The sequence below is a fragment of the Eucyclogobius newberryi genome, unplaced genomic scaffold (assembly GCF_026437365.1).
Source record: "Eucyclogobius newberryi isolate DKJ021-1_F unplaced genomic scaffold, fEucNew1.0.hap1 SCAF_4, whole genome shotgun sequence".
Taxonomy (NCBI): Eukaryota; Metazoa; Chordata; class Actinopteri; order Gobiiformes; family Gobiidae; genus Eucyclogobius; species Eucyclogobius newberryi.
In genome coordinates this window covers 25,842,398-25,862,326 of record NW_027316056.1, presented here as the reverse complement: position 1 = coordinate 25,862,326, position 19,929 = coordinate 25,842,398, and the positions used below count along the sequence as shown (strand labels likewise).

The 19,929-nt window shown below is 39.1% G+C and overlaps 1 protein-coding gene across 1 annotated transcript in view; it reads right to left on the bottom strand.

Moving 5' to 3' along the window:
• Positions 1-8,040, bottom strand: part of tacr3a (tachykinin receptor 3a) — a 32,789-nt gene extending 24,749 nt beyond the window's left edge. Inside the window, exon 1 of the mRNA XM_072463794.1 lies at positions 7,662-8,040. Within this exon, the coding sequence (XP_072319895.1) occupies positions 7,662-8,029 (368 nt within the window). The 5' untranslated portion in view covers positions 8,030-8,040. The remainder of the gene's footprint in view (positions 1-7,661) is intronic.
• Between the last annotated feature and the right edge of the window lie 11,889 nt (positions 8,041-19,929).

The window sequence follows — 19,929 nt, the reverse complement described above, 5'->3', positions numbered from 1 at the left end:
GGACAGGCAATACATAACTTTTCAATAATATAAAATGTTAGGATAAAGAACAAAAGGGAATGTGTGTCTGTGTTGTAATAATGACTGCAGCGTTGAGAACAAATAATAATGATAAGACATGTTAGATTCAGTCTTACTTAAAAGTATTTTTCTATGTATTATTTTTAAACATGCAGCAAAAACTTAAAACTAATTAAGATATGTAACGAAAGATAAATATATATATACACACATACACAGACTTGTGAAGTGAAATTATAGATGATTTCCAGATTTAAACAAATAAAAAGTGAAGTGCAGAGTGCAAAAGTATTGGGGCCCCTGAGTCAATGCTTTATAGAGCTGCCTTTCTCTGCAATTACAGCTGCAAGTCTGCCACAGAATCTCAATTGGATTTAGGTCTGGACTCTGACTGGGCCATTTACCACACTAATATATTTGGTTTCAAACCATTCCATCAACAATGGCTTTCTCCTCGCCAATCTTCCATAAAGGCTTGATTTGTGTAGTGCACAACTAATAGTTCTCCTGTGGACGGATTCCTCGTCCACCTGAGCTGTGGCTGCAGCTCCTCTAGAGTTTTCATGAGCCTCTTGGCTGCAGCTCCGATCAATGTTCTCAGTTTTTGTGGATGTCCATGTCTTGGAAGGTTTGTAGATGTGCTATCCTCTTTCCACACTGGGAGGATGAATTGAACAGTCCTCCATGAGAAAACCTAACCCTGCTTTATACTTCTCAACAACTGACCTGTCCGATGTGTTCCTTGGACTTCAGGAGGCTGTTTGCGCCTCAACATTCTCTCAACAAACGCATTTATACTGAGTTTAAATTACACACTGATGGATGTTGAATTATTATGCCAACCTTCAATCATTCGGCAATCATCAGGCCACTTCTGACAGCAATATGCTGCAGGGAAAAGAGGCAGAATACTTCTGCACCTTTCATGTTTGTATTGTATGTAATGTAATTTCTTCCACTTCACAATTGTGTGCCGCTTTGTTGCTCCGCTACAAAAATACAATACAAAATGTAGAAAAGTTTCAGGGGTAAATATGTTTGTAAGCTACCATATACTGTAGTTGCTAGGTAACCGTTGTGGAATTATGGTGATCTCGGAGCTCAGTTTTTCCGAGTTTCACTGAAACATCCTTCCAACTCGAAATTCCTACTAAGAAAATTTCAGAGATCGAGCTAAAAAAGTTAACAATACTGCGTTTGGTGAAAGTCAAACACCACAGCTGCATTAGTGATACTTGTGTTATGTTACCTTTAGATGCTCTCTATTGTCCACTCTCACTGTTGAACATTGTTTTATAAACCGGCTAGGTAATAACAATGTCAGGGCTAATAAATTGAGCAATTTCATAGTATTTATTACTTGATTGAGTCATTACCGTAATAAACTGATAATTGTTTTTCCAACTTGATGACTGGATCACAGAAATTCAGAGAAAACGCATCTCCCAGGCCCTAGTTCCGACCTCCAGAAGTACATTTATAAACTGCTCCAAATGATCAACCTTAATCATGTTCACAACGTTTTTGTGAAATGTATAGTCTAGTTTTAGTAAGTATAGTTTTAGTAAGTATAGTTTAAGTAAGCAGAGTAAAATTAATTTCAAATTTTATTTTAAGTGATTTTGCTGTATTTCTATCTGGCTGGTCCTGTTGGTGCCCATTATGTGGACGTGTTTTGCTTGGCTGCAGTGGAACATGCCTGTGCACACTGCTGGCCTCACTCTGACCAGAGGCAATGAGATGTGCTACATGTGCTAAAGTGTACTGTTGTGTAACACTCTAGTACTTCTACATGGTGGGCTACATAAATCATGCCCCATACCGTGCTAAATGGCAAGTAGACCGTATGAAAGAGCACAATTATAGACACAACATACATGTCGACCATAAGAGACAGGGAAAACATTTATAATCATTCTGCAGGAATGGCTCTTATATTAAATGATCAGTAAAGTGGTTAAGACTGCAAGCGCCATGTTCAGATTTAATTATTTTCTTTTGATAAGGACAGTGCAGGGCGATGTAGACAAAAGAATGTCTTGATTTTTTGGAGTATCCCGAAAATGATAAAATGTCAGTTCAGCAAAAATGTGTTAAAACATGACTTTAAACTTATTAGTTAAGGTTACCAAACCAACTTTATTTTCATTGTATTTATTTATAATCAGCTCTTTTGCTACATTTAGTACTATGAATAATATAATTGATATAAAAATGTTGCATATCTTCAAAACAAAATTCACAATATTATCACATGTTGTATACATTGCCCACATCTAGTTCATATTAATGCCGCAAATACAATGTAAATATGCCAGATTATAGTTTAAGCTAATTTCCATGTTCTCATTTGTAGTTTGATCAAATAGCCATTATTTTAGGGGTTCAAATGTATAGACTAATTAAAATATATGATTTTTGGTATTCAGTCATTCAAATCCTAGGCATCAACAAGTAATTTTGCATCTATGTAAACGCTTACATATTATGCATATGTCATCTCTGCTTTATCATACCCTGCAAATGCATACACTGCTTTTATTCAATAGTGCCGAAAATATTGAAGCACATTGTAAGTATCATTTGTCAGTCTCCCATAATTAGTGGCTGATAGGGGTAATTTAGTCATTACAAATAAGTTTGAGGCACAAATGACTCTGCTTGGCTCCAATTCTACGGCCCAAAGCCAAATTGTATAAAAAAAATAAAGCCCCAATTAGTCACAGAACAAATAATCCTTACAGTCACGACAAGCCTAAGATATACGACTGCACTGAAGGCACATGCTCATAAACAACATCCCAAACTCTAACCCCGTGCCATTTCGAGCCATCAGCGCCAGAGACAGCATCGTGCATCGGGAGGTCAGGAGAGGCACGACCGCGAGTTACGTTTGCATCATGTGGGGCGCGCCGCTGCTCTCTTTCTCCGTCATCATACCGACACATGTGAGCGAAGATGCACGTATACATATATATATTCGTAAACAGCCCGGCCCGAGGAGGTGGTGTCAGAGAGAGGAGCGGCGCACACCTCCACCCAGCAGAGAGAGCGGCTTTAATCCCTTCAGCGCAACATCATGACAACGGACCAGTGATCAAGAGCATCAGATACAGACTACAGATTACATAGCGCAGGCAGACCAGTGGTTTTCACAGCAGAGGAAATTGTTTTTTTTTTGTAGCCCTCTCAATGCAGCATCTTGAGCGTGTTTTGTTTTTCAGGGTGAAGGAATCTCTGCAGTGTCGCCCCGCTTAGTTGCTGTTGTTTACGTTTGCCTTTCCAATGGAGCTCATACGTCTATATAATTCACCTATAATTAAATAAATCATACAAAATCATGTAAAAAAAAACATCTGATAAAACCAAAATGTGTTCTAGACTGTCTTGTATTTTTGTTATAGGGTGTTTATGAAAAAAGAAGATATTTTAAAGATTTTTTTCTTCTATCTGCTCCTTTTCAATTGTAATTTTTGGTTGACTTAAATTACATGCAAAGTTGTGCACAATTGAACATGACAACAATTCTAAATATAGAAAAAAATAACCAACAACTAGACTTTTGATAAGCTGATTGGAGAAATGGCAGGGGACTCAACATGGCAGATGAGTCAGTCTTTTACAAGGTTAAAATTCACAGAGAAAAAGCAAAATAAGTGGATGAATGTGAGGGAAATCAAATGACAAACAAGTGCATGTGACGGAGCAGATGAGCGGAGCAGCAAGTGTGAAAAGTGTTGAGGGTTTCATGGTGTGACAGACAAATAAGGACTGCGACTGATATGCGCTAAATATAACACTGCACAGAAAGTCTGCTTATACTCAGGGGCATCTTTTTTTTTAATCAATCAGTCAATAAGGATTGATAAAGCATTTTACTACACTGAATGGGACCAAAGTACTTTCCAATATAATCAATCAAAGACCATTTAGAATCCATATGACCAACCCATATTTATCTTGTTACTGTGGCTACACGTTAAGGTTGACGCAAGGTCTCCCTGTGAAAATACAAGAAATTCTAAAGGGATTTGGATTCAACTGACTGGATTATTGTAGTTATTTGCAGAGGAGGGGGTCTTGTGATCTGCTGCATGCTCACGTCATAGAGAAATGAAACATGCTGAATGGTTAGAAGTTAAATTGACGACTGGTTGATTTTGATCCAACAAGACCAACCATGCCATGGCTCTGTTTTACTGAACGTTTCTATGGCTATATTCGGTGTAGTTGAAGAACAGAAAAGGGCCTTCAGATGCCCTGGATTTTGTTTAAGGGGGACATTCTTTTCAGACTACAACAAACACTGTTAGCACGGAACATGTGTCATTCAGCTTCATAATCATGTGCAATACCATCATAATCATGTGCAATACCGTCATAATCATGTACAATACTGTCATAATCATGTACTATACTGTCATAATCATGTACAATACTGTCATAATCATGTGCAATACTGTCATAATCATGTGCAATACTGTCATAATCATGTGCAATACTGTCATAATCATGGGCAACGCCGTCATAATCATGTGCAATACTGTCATAATCATGTGCAATACTGTCATAATCATGTGCAATACTGTCATAATCATGTGCAATACTGTCAGAATCATGTGCAATACTGTCAGAATCATGTGCAATCATGTGCAATACTGCAATACTGTCATAATCATGTGCAATACTGTCATAATCATGTGCAATACTGTCATAATCATGGGCAACGCCGTCATAATCATGTGCAATACTGTCATAATCATGTGCAATACTGTCATAATCATGTGCAATACTGTCATAATCATGGGCAACGCCGTCATAATCATGTGCAATACTGTCATAATCATGTGCAATACTGTCATAATCATGTGCAATACTGTCAGAATCATGTGCAATCATGTGCAATACTGCAATACTATCATAATCATGTGCAATACTATCATAATCATGTGCAATCATGTGCAATGCTGCAATACTGTCATAATCATGGGCAATACTATCATAATCATGTGCAATACTGCAATACTGTCATAGTCATGTGGAATACTGCAATACTGTCATAATCATGTGCAATACTGTCATGTGTAATACTGTCATATTCACGGGTAATACTGTGACATAATTTCAATCATCCTGGGGCATATTTTCTGTCCATATAACAGCTGTAAATACGAGTTTTATAATTATTATTTTTATTACGAATATAAGAGATTTTTTTATAGAGTTTTTTTTTCTACAAGAGTGTTTTTATAAGTTATCTGTTTGTTTGTTTATTTGTTGTTGTTTTTGTTGTTTATTTATTCATTATTATTTACCTAATGTTTCTGTACCTAATCTGTGTTGCAATACTGGAATTTCCTCATTGTGGGACAAATAAAGGTTCTTATCTTCTCCAGGTTTGTCTTTACACACTGAAAATAATTACACTGACTTACAATAGGCATATGCATTAGTAAACCTATAAGTGTGATCCGAGTGTGTATTTATAGATTTGAGGAAATGGTTTTGAAGGGATGAGATGGAAGCTCCACTGAGAATTCACACATATCACAGACAAAGTCATTATCCACGTGGCGTGATGAATATGCTCGGGATCAGCAGGGAAGAAATCACTTGGGACCAATCATTCACAAACAAAACATGCTAAAGATGCAATCAGAAAGGAAAGTTCTTTCAATGAGATCAAAGGGTCAGACATAAAGGACCGGGAAGAGTCTGGAAAGCTGGTCAAATGGATTGTGATGGCAATTTATGTTCACGTAAATCACACACAATTAAAATGAATAATAGTAATCATCATCATCATCATCATCATCATCATCATAATGCTACAAGTTCAGTTATATTAAATGTACAGTTGAAATGCATCTGTCTCTAAAAAAATCCACTGAATTATAATAACAAAAAACAAACCAATCGATGGAGTTTTAGTCTCTAAGTGTGGAACATTATGACAGTGGTACAGTACGTGTCACAGAAATAAAGATGAAAGCAGCAGGAAACCCCGGAGGCGAGAGATGCTCAGAAGTTGTCATATCTCTTGGCTTTTAAGAATCTTTGTTCGTTTTCCTTTTATTCTATTTTTAAAAAGATTTTTGACGCGTAAACAGACCAAACAAAGAAAAGGACACACCATGTTTCAACAGCAAATATATCCCACCCAAAAACTGGAGCATTGATCAAGAGAAAATGTCATTCTGCTCCAGTATTTTTTTTATTGTTTTTTTCTATGATTTTTTACACGTAATCAGAGCACAACAAAGAACATGACACACATTTTTTGTCCATTTTGACAACAACATGCCCAAATATATCCCACCCAAAAACTGGAGCGTTGATCAAGAGAAAATGTTATTAGCTTCAGCTGCAGTATTTAGTTTATTTTTGTATCTATTTGCTTTAAGATGACAAGCATAGGTCACGACATCCTAGAATCCCTATAGTTTGAAATTGAGCAGGTGATAATTTGACTGTTGAAGTGTCAGATTGCAGATTGTTGACCTCAAAACAGTATAAATAAACAATAGAACTCAAAAAGTGGTGCCATTATTCAACTCCAAAGGCATGATTGTTGTCATTTAAAGAACTTTAAGCCATAAAATTAATATGACAAAGTTTGTGAAGCAAATCCCCAACTGTTAATGAGAAGATAAAACTTTTTGGGGGGAATTTTCTTACAAAATCAGTAAATCTCCTGCAGAGTTACATTGAGCCTTGTCCACCCTGAGATACTATAACGTCACTGCAAATGGATTGGTTAGAGAGAAAAAGAGTTGTCTGTATTTTATGTTGTGGTACTGTTTCAGTGGGGCTTGGTCACGCAGAGCCACTTGTTATAAAAAACAAACAACGATCAAGGACTGGACTGACATCAACAGACATTCAACATTCTGACTTAATATCTGACATATTTCATAGACTTGAAATATACTTAGACTAAATGGGACATGTATTTAGGACATGCTGAGTTGTAATTGTAAGTTTTGTCATAACATGTTAGAAAAAAAGCTTCAGTTGTAGTCATCTGGACTCAGTTTGAACAACTGAAGACTACAACTGAAGCTTTTTTCTACTATGGAACACGCCTGGACGAATGAGGGATTACACCGACATACGTCATAACATGTTATTATTTACTTATCATTACTAATATTATCTTCTTTTTTCTTTATGGTCGTGTTTTGCGTCTCTTTATATTTGCAACAACAAAAAAACACAAAAGAATAAAGAAATGGTACAACAAAGGCTTGGCATTGGCGCATACATATGAGCGCACATCAAACATGAGCCAATGATTCACACTTTTCCCCCCTTTTATTCAAACAAAGGAATGTATTTTCCATTTCTTTGGTGGAAGCAGCGTGTCTAAAGGGAATGATAAGAACATAGATGTTCACAAAATCATGCATGAAGCACTCGAGATGAAAGTGCCTGGATCACATGGGCATTTCGCACTGAGCGTCGGAGCGGATGTCTCTGCCTCGCTGATCATTGTAAGAGCACTGTAAACCTGACACACATATGTTTATAATACTCCATATTTTGTGACACAATCACTGGAAATTAGTGCCATTGTTTTAATACACGTAAATGAAAATACACATGTAGCAAGTCATTTCAGAAGTGACACGTTCTCTCACCTGTCCACTGCGATCGCCGTCATGGAGTAGATGCTCGCAAAGACAGACGTCACGGGGAAAAAGTTGTGGAATTTGCAATACGCTTCCCCGAAGTACCACACCCCGTGCGAGGCGTAGATAAAGTTTATGAGAGTGTTGAACGCCGCCATCGACGCGTCGGAAAACGCCAGGTTGAGGAGAAAATAGTTGGTGACCGTCCTCATGCGTTTGTGCGCCAGGATGATCCAGATGACGATGAGGTTCCCGAAGACCGCCACGGCCAGGACGGAGCTGTACGCCACCGACCAGAGCGCCACGCGCCACGGCGGCTGGGCGAACTTGTTGGTGTAGTTCATGGTGGCGTTGGACTCGTTCTGTGAAGCCTCCATCCTCCTGGTCCTTTCTCCGGGATGCAGCTTTGATGATGCTCTCCAGCCTTACGTGAGGTGTCCTGCGCGGGGAGACGTCTCTGTCCCGGCAATCATAGCGCGCAATGTGAAGTCCTCTCCTCTCAGACGTGGCCCGCTCCGCGCACTGTAAAAGACGCGGCGCCTGGAAGCTCGTGCGCCTGTTGAATGTGGCGCAGAGGCGCGCGGTGTCTTCCCTGGAGCGGCTGGAGCGGCGCGCGCGCGGAGCTCTCCGTGACGCACGCGTGTGGCACAAATGGAGCCGCAGATGGATTGGTACGTGTGGCCGCGGTTTAAACGGGAATAAGTACCGGATGCCTCCCGCTGCGTGTCCACTGTGGGCCGTGCCTTGTTCTTTTATTTGAAACGATCTGGCGGTGGCAGTATTTACAGCCCGGGACAGGATATTGAACAGAACAGAACAATGAGGTGGAGAAAGAAATGGAACTCAGAAGAATGTAACTGTTTCATGTAGCTGGGATTTGCTGCAGGTCCAAATAACTACTCCTGCAGTGGGTCATTCCAAGAAGATGATGTTCATTTTACATTTAAAAAAATAATGTATTTATTTTTTCATTTGAACAGTTCATTTGGAATGGCAATTAAATGATTCAAGAAGTGCAGTTGGTAAACAGCAAGATATAGTAAAGCTGCATTTTTAGTGTTTAATGACATTGTTTATCTCAGTCTCACCTGCTGCCACAATAAGTGACCTTTAGATAAGATAAGATAAACCTTTAATATCCACACAAGGGGAAATTTCGTTGTTACAACGCAGTAGAACAGGAAGAAAGGACAGCTTATAGGAAGTTTCAAAACACACTCTTAATAGAACTCTTATGAACAAAACAAAAAACTCTTATTAACAAAACTCCTCTCCTATCTTAATAGGGAATGTAGGGGGAAAATAAAATAAAATAAAATAGATAATAAAAAAATATAAAATAAAGATAAAAATCAGATAATAATAAAATAATGATAATAGAATAAAATAAAAATAAAATAAAAATAGCTAGCACAAGACTAGGTAATACTATTAGCAGGTAAGTAAACCGTATAAAAAAAGAAAAATAGAACACTCTTATTTACAGGTATTGCACATGGTTGATTCAGTATTGCACATGAATATGATGGTATTGCACATGGTTACATCAGTATTGCACATGTTCAGGGCTAGCAGTTGAAGTGTATTAAAACTAGGTCCATGCAAAGTTAGGCCTCATTCTGAGACTGGCTTTTAGGAATAATGTGTGTGTTTCTACCAAAATGTCTATTCCACGGAATGTAAGGGGCCCACATCTGATTAACTACCGAATGGGAGATGTCTCCATTGGCTGCGAGGCCTTGAGATGCCTTGTGTACATCTGTGTAAGCACATGCAGGGCCGGCCCAAGCCTTCAGGGGGCCCTAAGCGAAAACATTTTTGGGGGCCCCTCACCACGTCATCAGAATCAGTTTTATTGCCATTGTCAGTAAACAATTCACATATGGGAACTTTCTTCAACGCTAACAAAGCACAACAAAACTCCAGGGCATCCGTTTGACAGTTAGTTTATTCTCAGCACCTCACAAGCTCAAATATTGATAACTTAAATCCCACAATGCAACTTGGTATTCCGCTGACATCACCTCTACTCCCTGTACAAATAACACACGTCCCAGATATGTTTTTGGGTGTATTTGTGGGCGTTAAGGGTCTACAGCCACATTAGCAGTTTAAATTAATGAACAGGGGGGGTCTGGGGGCCCTCCCCCAGAGATTTTCAGACCTTTTTTGGGTCTTCTGCTGCATTTTAATGTGGTCCAGCCGGCTAAAGTAAGAGTAAAATGTTGAGGTTGTAATGCTATAAAATGATGATGTGATGAAACTGTGCCAGGAGAAAATGACTAAAGCCAGTTATTAATACATTAGTGTACTTAATTACTCGATACAATATTGGCTATGAAAATAATTATGGTCAAATTGATTCATTTTAACTGAAAATGTAAAAGTAATAGTTATCCTTACTAATTTATCTTTTACAGCTCCCAACTGTTCCTTCTTGCTAAAGTGACAAAACAAGTTATATTAAATTAAACAAATAGCATAAGCATTGCTTGATTAACAATTAACACTGATAAAACAATGCAAACATGTTTTTCCCAGAGAATGAACAGAACGAGAAGTGAAGGTCCAAACCTAGCTATTGTGAAGAGACTGCGTTTCTGCAACTTTGCCACTTTTGTATGAAAATATATAGTATTATTCTATAACAGACGTAATCATAATATGTCTGGTTATTTTTCACTATCAAGTTATTATAATTTATAACAAATAGTCTAATGATGTTTTTTAAATAAATTGAAATGTTTTATTGCTCTATTAAAAGTGAATTAGAATATAAATGTTTGTTCTGATCTGAACATCACACACTGGACATGAAACAATGCTGCGATGTGATTGGCTGATGGACCTTACGTGCATAAACCTTTACGTTCCTCTCATTCCACTTATTTCTTAAGAAGTCAAAGTAAAACAGACATCACGAGTCACGATTGATCTCACACATGGTGATGTGAGAGAGAGGGACGCAAACTCAAACCCGCTCATCTCTGACTGAGGCTGCACAGGGGCCCGGGACAGGGGCCCGGGACAGGGCCGCACACTGTTCACTCCAAAGTTTCACATCAGAGGTTCTGGACGAGACGGCGCTCGTCCGGACCGGATCTCCGCCTCTTAGTGACCGGGGCATAGACGCCTCTCACCGGCCTCACCTGCAGCTAACACCACCGGGCTGGTGTAAATGTTAAGCTTATTATCTTTCATTCAGACACATATTGTGCGCGGGGCAGAGCTCTCGTCGCCTCCAGCCTGAGCGAACTAACGTGACAGAATCATGTTGTTTCAAACAGCAGCATTAACCGTCTCTTTGTAAGATAAGTTCAATACCTGGAAAGTGTTGTTGAGTTTGCAGTTTCTTTACATCGTCAAGAAGTTTCTTCTTTCGTTTTTCGGCACCAGGAGATATATTCCTCTGGACATGAGGACCACGCAGGGACCACGTTGTGTTGTGTTTATGTTTTGCTCTCGAGCTCCTCGCGCACAATGAAGTTGACCAATCAGCGCAGGTTTGGTGTCTTGGTTGCCAGATTGTCATTACAAATAAATGTGGTTTGTGCGTTATATGTTACAGTTGTGTGCGCTGCCGCGCCAGCAGCGCTACTACACTAGTGGCGCACGCTGCGCTTGCACTTCTCATAAGACGGGTTGCCAGATTGGGGGCCCTATTAACGCCTCGGGGCCCTACGCGGCTGCTTAGTTCGCTTATAGGCTGGGCCGGCCCTGAGCGCATGATCTCATTTCTGTAACTTCTCCCCTGGTGCTACCCAAATAAGGATACCTTTACATCTTGCTCTCTCATTGGCTAATCCGTTGGTACATGGATAGGGTCATACCTGTCAGATATTGTTTATCGGTCTTTGTGCGTCTTCAGTATATAAAGGCGAGATACGCCCAGAGACGAGGTTCGTCTTCCTGATCCCCAGCGGACCCAGGGCGCTGTTTTCTGCTGTCCTGTATTTGACACTGCTTTCTCTGTAAATAAACTACCTTGAAAAGTTTGCAGAGCTTTGTCAGAGTGAATCCTTTGTCTACACCTGACGCCCCAAACGAGCATTGATCCAGCCACCACACAGTGTTTGTTGTAGAGTCTGACAGCAGCAGAAGGAAAGATCTGCGAAACCTTTCCTTCACGCAGCGAGGGTGGATCAGTCTCTCACTGAAGCCGCTCTCCAGAGTGGACAGAGTGTCCTGCAGAGGGTGGGACTCATGGTCAAGCATAGATGTGAATCTAGCCAGTACCCTTCTGTCCCCCACCTCCTGCACCGAGTCCAGAGCACAGCCCAGGACGGAGCTGGACTTTTTGATGACTTTGTCCAGCTTCCTCCTCTCCCTTTAGATGTGGCTCTGTATATTGTGTGTCTTATTGCAGTCTTACATCATCCTCACAGGGGAACACCAGTGTACTCAGCTGGATTACTGAGCTGCTGCTGAACTGCCGGCGACTTCTTCTCTTCACTGTCAACTGCACTCACACAACCATCGGGACATGTCATGTATGTGCCTATTAAGCCTCCCACATGCACACAGAGCCTTCAGCTCGCTGCTGGCTTTCCTGTCCAGCTGTCTGACCTGTGGGTGTGTCTGACCCATCCCACTCATTCACCTGCAGCAGCAACACCTTACCTAACCTTTCCTTTTTTAAATGAGAGCATTTTGTGTTTTCCGGTACAAGCAGCAATTTGTGAGAAAATTAGACTGCGGCATGTAATGAAGTTTTTATTTCTTCAACCTGTCAACTAGAAGGTACATCTCCTTGGCTATCTCATGTATATTCTCTAATATCCGTCACATAGACTATATTTGGCCCTATACAGGGTACATTAATTGTGCCATCACTGATCTTATGTTTGATTAATCAACAAACAGAACACGAATAGTCTGATCTGGATTCACATGTGATTTGATCTACTTAAATATAATGCATAGTGTGCTTTGTTTGCATATTTTTCTTTCTTCCTTCCTTTTATGATGAATGTCATTTGCTTGTTGCTTTTGATATGGTATGATGTCGATTCTTGCTTTCCTGCTGTACACATTTTTAAAATCCCATAAAAAAAATTGTAAAACACCTTTTGAAGTGTAAAATGATTATTTGTTGTGATAATGGCTCAGGGGGTTTCTTGGACACATTTCCCTTTCTCTGTTTGAAATGTTGTTACGTTCTTTTGTATTTGAAGCGGCCTTAGAATGGTCTTTCCAAGTCGGCCCCCGGGACTGTTTTAACATTTACTCATGAATTTACTGCTACAAAGTATGACTGAGAGATACATTACACATAATAGGCTGTGTTCACATCCTAGACTTTGATGTTGCCATAATCTCAGATGGTAGAAACAGGCCAATAAGTAACTATAGAAGAGTCACTGTTTTTGAAAGAAATATCCTAAATGTAATTCCACAAATATTGAATCTGAACATTGATCTGCTGCTCCTTTCAACTGACAACAATGCCTTTCAGGGTTGACAAATGGCACCACTTTCGGAGGCAATGTGCAAATGCTTTAAGTACAGAGACATGAACTATAAACCAGGTCAACAAACCTGCAATCTGACAGCTGTCTCTGCTCCATTTGAGGGATTATCCAATGCTGTAATGTCACATGAACTTTTTAGCTACTTATATAGGACGACACATACACATATAGGACCAGCTCTGAACTTTTAAAAGTTTTAAATTTATTCTTCAAAACAATTAATGTGATCATCAAAACCCATTATATCTATTTTAATATCAAATAACAAAAATGATCTAATTTATTTTATTACATTTTTTACATTACATTTCTCATTATTTCATTTTTTTATATTTAATTAAGATTTTCTCACGGTAACATGTTCCTCACAATGCACAGACCTCTGCAGCTTTTATAAAATGACCATCAAGATGTTTCCCTGTGTTTTTAGATATAGCCAAATATATCCCAAGATGGAAATGAGTCAAAGAAAAAACTGTATATGAAACTTGTCTCTCTTATCATTCTCCATTTTGACAGAAAGATACCAATAAGTTTGACTTCTAAACTGGATCTATTCTATTTCATAAACACAGTCTTTCGCTCAGACATAAAAATACTTCTCCCTACGTTTTTACCAATTTCGTTTCAACCAATCTTAAAAAAAAAAAACAGACAAAAGAGTGGATAAGTGCAGCACCCTCTCTACAGGATGAGCCCATATTGTCTCACTGTCATATTATATTCTGTCACATATTCAGTTTGTGCACTTATGTATATTTTTTGCATTTGCATGCATAATTTTGCATAAAAGTTTGTGAAATAACGATTATAGTTAAATGTCATAGTTAAATGTCTTAAGTGGTTTAATTGCCCAAACAGATGCTGCATTTTGACCAGACAAAGGCAAATAGCAGCGTTTGAAACAGCAGACAATTGTACTAAACAGTTTGAAACAATGCACCAAAACATTTGCTGACAACCAGACAATGATTAACAACCAGACATTAAACCCTTTGCAAAGATAACTGAAGAATTTGAAAGTTGAACCATTAGTTTCTAACATGTAAGTTCCGATCAGAAAAAGCTGTAAAAGACTTTGCATAACAAATGAGCAAAAATAGACACATATGACTGTGCTACAACACACTTTGAATGCTCAAGTAGATCACTTACTTAGCGCGTTCTTTCATCCACTACTGTGAGAGCGAGCTTCTTGAACAGTCACCATATGGGCATCGCTGACAACAATCAGCGGCATGGCGACACAAACAATAGTTGTGGCGAGTATAAAATGCTGTCATTTGCATGTGAAGCAGATTTGGTCTCTGTGCAGTCCTGTGTTCTCTCACATCTTTGAAGCAGCCGTCTAATGAGCCGTTGTCTGCTCTTGTTGCACTGAGCTGACTGCTGTAATTGAATTATTGAAGGTTATTTTGAACATCGTACCAAGGAAGGAAGACTTTTGATCATGTGTTTAGCATTTTTGTGATGATTTGAACGCTTTGAGGCTGATCCTGCTGATAAATGCATCTGATCCCTTGTGACGTCAGGGACCTTTAAAGTACATTACATCTGCTCTAGACCTCTACATCAAACACGCAGGATGGTACAGCGGTCAGATGCACTGGCCGGTGTGATCGCAAGCTGCCTCAGGTGAATACTGCCGTTGTGTCCTCGGGCAAGACACAAAACTTGCCCCCAGTGTCTGCGTACAACTGGGGTGTGAATGGTTCCTTGACGTAAAGCGCTTTTTGAGGGCCTTGACTGTAGAAAAACACTTACCATTTATGTGTATGTTTTATAAAGCTGAACTCTGCAGCTACAAAGTGATTTTCTGTTGCTGTTGTGATGGTTTTCAGTGGGTTTGGCTCTGTTCAGGTGCTGCTTATTTCAGTGTTTAGTCTTAATTAGGATGCAGTGTTTGTGTAAGTGAATAAATACCTTGTGTAAGTGAATAAATACCTTTTAAGCCTGGGTTTGTGCAGGTGTTGTATGTAAGACGTGAGACAGCGGTTGATCTGGGTTCTTGCGACTTGTTTGCAAAGCCAGAGCCCTTTTTCTTCACAACTCACCATGTAATTATTGTTGGCAGTGTTGGTTGTTAGGGCAAATTATTTTAATGGTCAACAGCAAAATACAATCATTAATTTTCTACAATACATAACTTACATGTTTTCTGCCCTGATGCAACAATATGTGGAAAAAGTATCAACGTCACAATATCGGCTGTGTCTGTAATCGATATAGCAGCAAATTGAATATTTAACACCAACGTTTTCAATCTGACATAAATTCACATTATTTTTTATGAACATTTGTTTTTTTAAATTAACTGGCCAAGTTTTACAGCCCAATTCAGACTATTTTGTATTTTGTACCGTTGTTTTCATTGTTTTAATGTTGTTTTATGCTTTTGTATTGCCTCAATTGTCACCTTGAGTATAGTAACGGGCTATAAATGAAGATTGATTGATAACATCACAGTAATTAAGACTTACATACGATCAGCATAGCAGTAGCAGATCTTCAGCTCCGTCAGCAGCTGCCTATGTGGCTGGGGGAGTTGGATATTCTCTCTGATCAATTTGACCATGGTTGGCAATTTATTTTTCTAATGAAAGAGTAGTGCACCTTAATTATTTCCTAATTAGACTCCATCCCTGGCATTACAGAGATGTTCCTTCCAAGAGCATCACGCGTGAGCTTTCATTGTCACCCTTAAGTCTTCAGTCTTCAGCGACAAGTGTCTGGACCGGCCCAAACGGCAGGCTTATGCTCGGGTCAATTAGCGTAATGAGAGGGCATCATGCACGGGTGACAGACGCACACAGTCGGCTCCGACCTCCCTCCAGAGCCAAACAACCCGAGCAGCCTCACAGGCGGCTGCTGTGAGAGCCTCAACACTCAGGTATTACTGTGCTGCTTAAATCAATGCCACTCCATTAGACCAGGCGCAGGGAAGCTTTTAACTATCTGTTTTAGATCAGGCTGTTCAGGGCTATGACATCAATGTGGCGCTCTCGATTTGTGATGGAGTAAGTGTAGATACACGGTATGCTGATTTTAACTACTGGTGTATTTTTTTTTGCATTTGTAAGTTGCGTGCTGAATATCTGCCGTTGTCGGGAATTATATTATAATTTGATGTAGATTTATGTCAGACGGAGCATCCACGTTTCAGATGAGTGCAAAAACAATACTCTTTCATTAAATGTGATTATTTCATCTGTCTGTTTGGTTAACCGGTAATTGGGATTATTCAGGTCACGCTATAATTGTAAGAAACTACAGCCTAGTTAATAGTGAACAATTTAGTAGCAAAAATAAGCTGAATTTTAAGTGCTTTTTTATTCAGCTGATTGTTGAATTAGCATTGCTTTTCATTCAGAAGTTTCATTTTGTACAGCCGTGATATTGTAATAAAAAGTGAATTTGAATCCCGGGTCTGACAATTTACTGCATGTCCCTGTCTAATAAAGCCTACAGGCCAAAAAGTCCTAAAAATCAAAAGATAAATCTAAATGGATTAAAAAGGTGGTTGTTTGTTGTTTCCCAGTGGCCACATTAGTCACTTAATGCCACTCACATGACTCATGGTGCAGTGTTTGGAGTGAATGAGGAGCGCCACATGAATAGGACCAACTGAAAAGTGAAATAAACAGAACTAAGTCTAGCGGCGTTAGTTAGGTTGATGCAGCGGTCTGGTTTTCGGCAGTGAACCGGAGTTGGTGTAACAGGCAATCTGGACGTTGTAGGCTCCGTTCACACTGCAGCCCAAATGTAACCGGGATCTAATTTTTCAGATGCGACCCACTTTCATTATGTGGTCGGCAACTGAATCTGAGAATCTGATAATCGAATCTGATATTTGCAAACTCACTGCAGTCTGAACAGGTAAGTCACTAATCTGATTTCTACTGGGCTGAAATGAAACTTGTGCCACGTTTTTAGTGGAAACGACAGGAATTAAAACAGAATAAATTGACACGGATTCATAAATCTGGCAAAACTACACGTTGCAAAACGATTCATTCATTCAAAAAAGTTCCGAATGTTTGAAGAATCTAACTTTGACAACAACATTTAGAACACTCTTGTAAAAAGGTCCCTTTGCTTTTAAAATACAAACAAAATAATTGGATTTATAAACTTAACTCATCATCATCTTTTCTCACACACCACATCATTGTTTCACTACATGAACATTTTTTCGTTGGATTTTAAACTACAAAGCAACATTCTTTTAAAAAACGTTCTACTTTTCAAGTTCTTTTATCTAAAGCATTTCTAGCATCCTAATTATTCACGTTTCACAGGTAAACGGCGTCACACTTCCTGCTTCACAAAAAAAAAAACATACACAGACTTTCATCCATTAGATGCTTATTTTCACAGAATCAGATGCTTTTGCAATAAATCTCTTTGTTACATGACAAAAATGGTTACAGCCCCTTTAATTTGTTGTTACTTTAATAGTCACAGTTTCATAAAAATAAGTATTTTCTTGTGGAAGTAAAGTCTATTTGACTCTCACCAAATCTAATCTTCATTTTCCCTGTCTGCTGCACTGAAGAATGAAATAAACTGGCCTTTTTATTAATGAAGTGTTGCGCCCCTTCTGCCTTTGGGGCCTTGCAGAGTAAATAATTTATCATGCAATGGAAATTCATTTGGTGGGCTTGTATGCTTAGTTTGCATTTAATCTTTTGCGGAATGGATGAGTAACAAACTTATTCTATTATTCTGTGCATTGATTTTGTAGATTTAGATGAGAGCTATCTTCGGGATTGCTACTGACTTGGGGAAGTATATTAAGCGCTCTGTACGAGGGACCAATTCTTCTTCAAACGCCGGTGTAGCTCGATACAGTCCGACTCCTCAGGCAAAGAATTCCTCCGAGAAATTAGTCCGTTGGGAAATCAGCCTTATAGAAAACTAGCTCCCCGCACTAAACGACATGCAGTCCATCACTCCTCTGTTAAGTCCATAAAGAGAGAATGGTATGTATTTATCGCTGACTGTAAGTGTGAACTGCAGGCAACAGCCACGATTTAAATCTAATCAAACGTTCAAATAGGAAGACAAATTGTTAAACTGACAAAACCAGGTATTTGCATTTATTCACTGCATTTAAATTCCTTACTCCACCCAATCTACGTCCACTGCTACACCAGGGCTCACCTGCTCATCCAGCTTCAATTGAGTTACTCCTCCCCGTGGCACGGCGCACCTCCTCTGCTCCCAATCAGCGCACACCTCCCCTTCTCCTCTGCATCCCATACATCATCTTCATCGTCCCCTCTACCCTCTCCTCATATCTACCACCACCTCCCCTTCTCCTCTGCATCCCATACATCATCCTCATCGTCCCCTCTACCCTCTCCTCATATCTACCACCACCTCCCCTTCTCCCCCTCTGTTTCCCATACTTAGTCCTCATCGTCCCCTCTACCTTCTCCTCATATCTAGGGAGACGTCTAATATAATTATATTATGGCACGCCCATAATCGCAATGTCTTCTGCCGGGTCTTCAGCACCAAATAACCCATGTAATAAAACTTGCCAAATGCTTTCTGTTTTGAGTCTGAGTCTGAGTCTCTCCAGGGAGAAATTCTGTTCTCCACACCCTGCAGCCTCTGTAGGTGCACTGCAATACAGTGTCTACAAAGGATATTATTAGATTATAAATCTGTCATGGTGTAATAATTGTAAAACAAAATCACTGTTTCTCCTCCTAATATTTATAAAACTTAAATTAGATTTCAGGACATGATTAGTTTGTGCTCTTATGGATTTATGATGTTGTATACTTTGTTACAATAGCCAGCAACAGCGCTTCACAGTGAGACAAAACAAGGTTTTATTTCACTATTTGTGAAGTTAACATGACAGTTTTTTTTTCCGTTTTCCAGAAAGTTTTGAAAAATGACTTAGGCATTTGTGCAATAGGTTAACAAAACGCTGCCTTATGGCCGTGTGGTAAGATATGTTCATGTTAAAGTGGTCAGACATGATTGTAAGCTTATAGTAAATACATTTGCATAAAAACTGAACGCTCCATATTTCTATTGTTTTTTGCTTGACAGCTTTTCTAGAAAAATTAAATAATTTACTGTGAAAAGAAGATCTTTCACAACTGGAGGAAATGAATTGGAATTCATATGAACACGTCACTAACAGCAAGATAAAAGTTATAATTTAATATCCAAGGAAGAACACACCAAGGAAACTAATGTATAATGTAATGTACTGTATAATATTGTACTGGATTTTCATAATTTGATACAGTTTATATTGTCCACTTTAATAAATCTTTAAGATTACTGGGTTTTTAATCAATAAGTCAAAGACTTCGAGTAGCTCTGCCTGCAAAGTGCAATTTCTATATTTGCTTTATTCTTAGATTGATCTGGTTCTTGTCTTGATAGAGTGAATGGGACTTTACTTTCTCACAGCTCCACACAATAGATGATCAGTGGTCCCATGGGTGCACACAAACACTTATTAGCCCGCTAATCCCATCAGGTGGTTTCTCTAAATATTAACCTCAGTGTTGAAATAAGCCGCTTTTCCATTCAAATATAAACCACTAAGTAATTTCTCCTTCTGAAGGCTTCTATATGCAGGCTTCTGCTATTTGTGTGAAATAGAGCAATTTTTCCTCTAAGATCACTTTTATTTAAGGTGGAAATTGCCTTAACAGTGAGAGGTTGCTTGGGTCCTATATCATATAGAGCAAAAGGGCATTCTGGTATTTGAAAAATAAAATGAAAGGGAGCTTTTGCCAGAAGCACAAGATGTTTGGTTTGGCCTATGGTTTTTA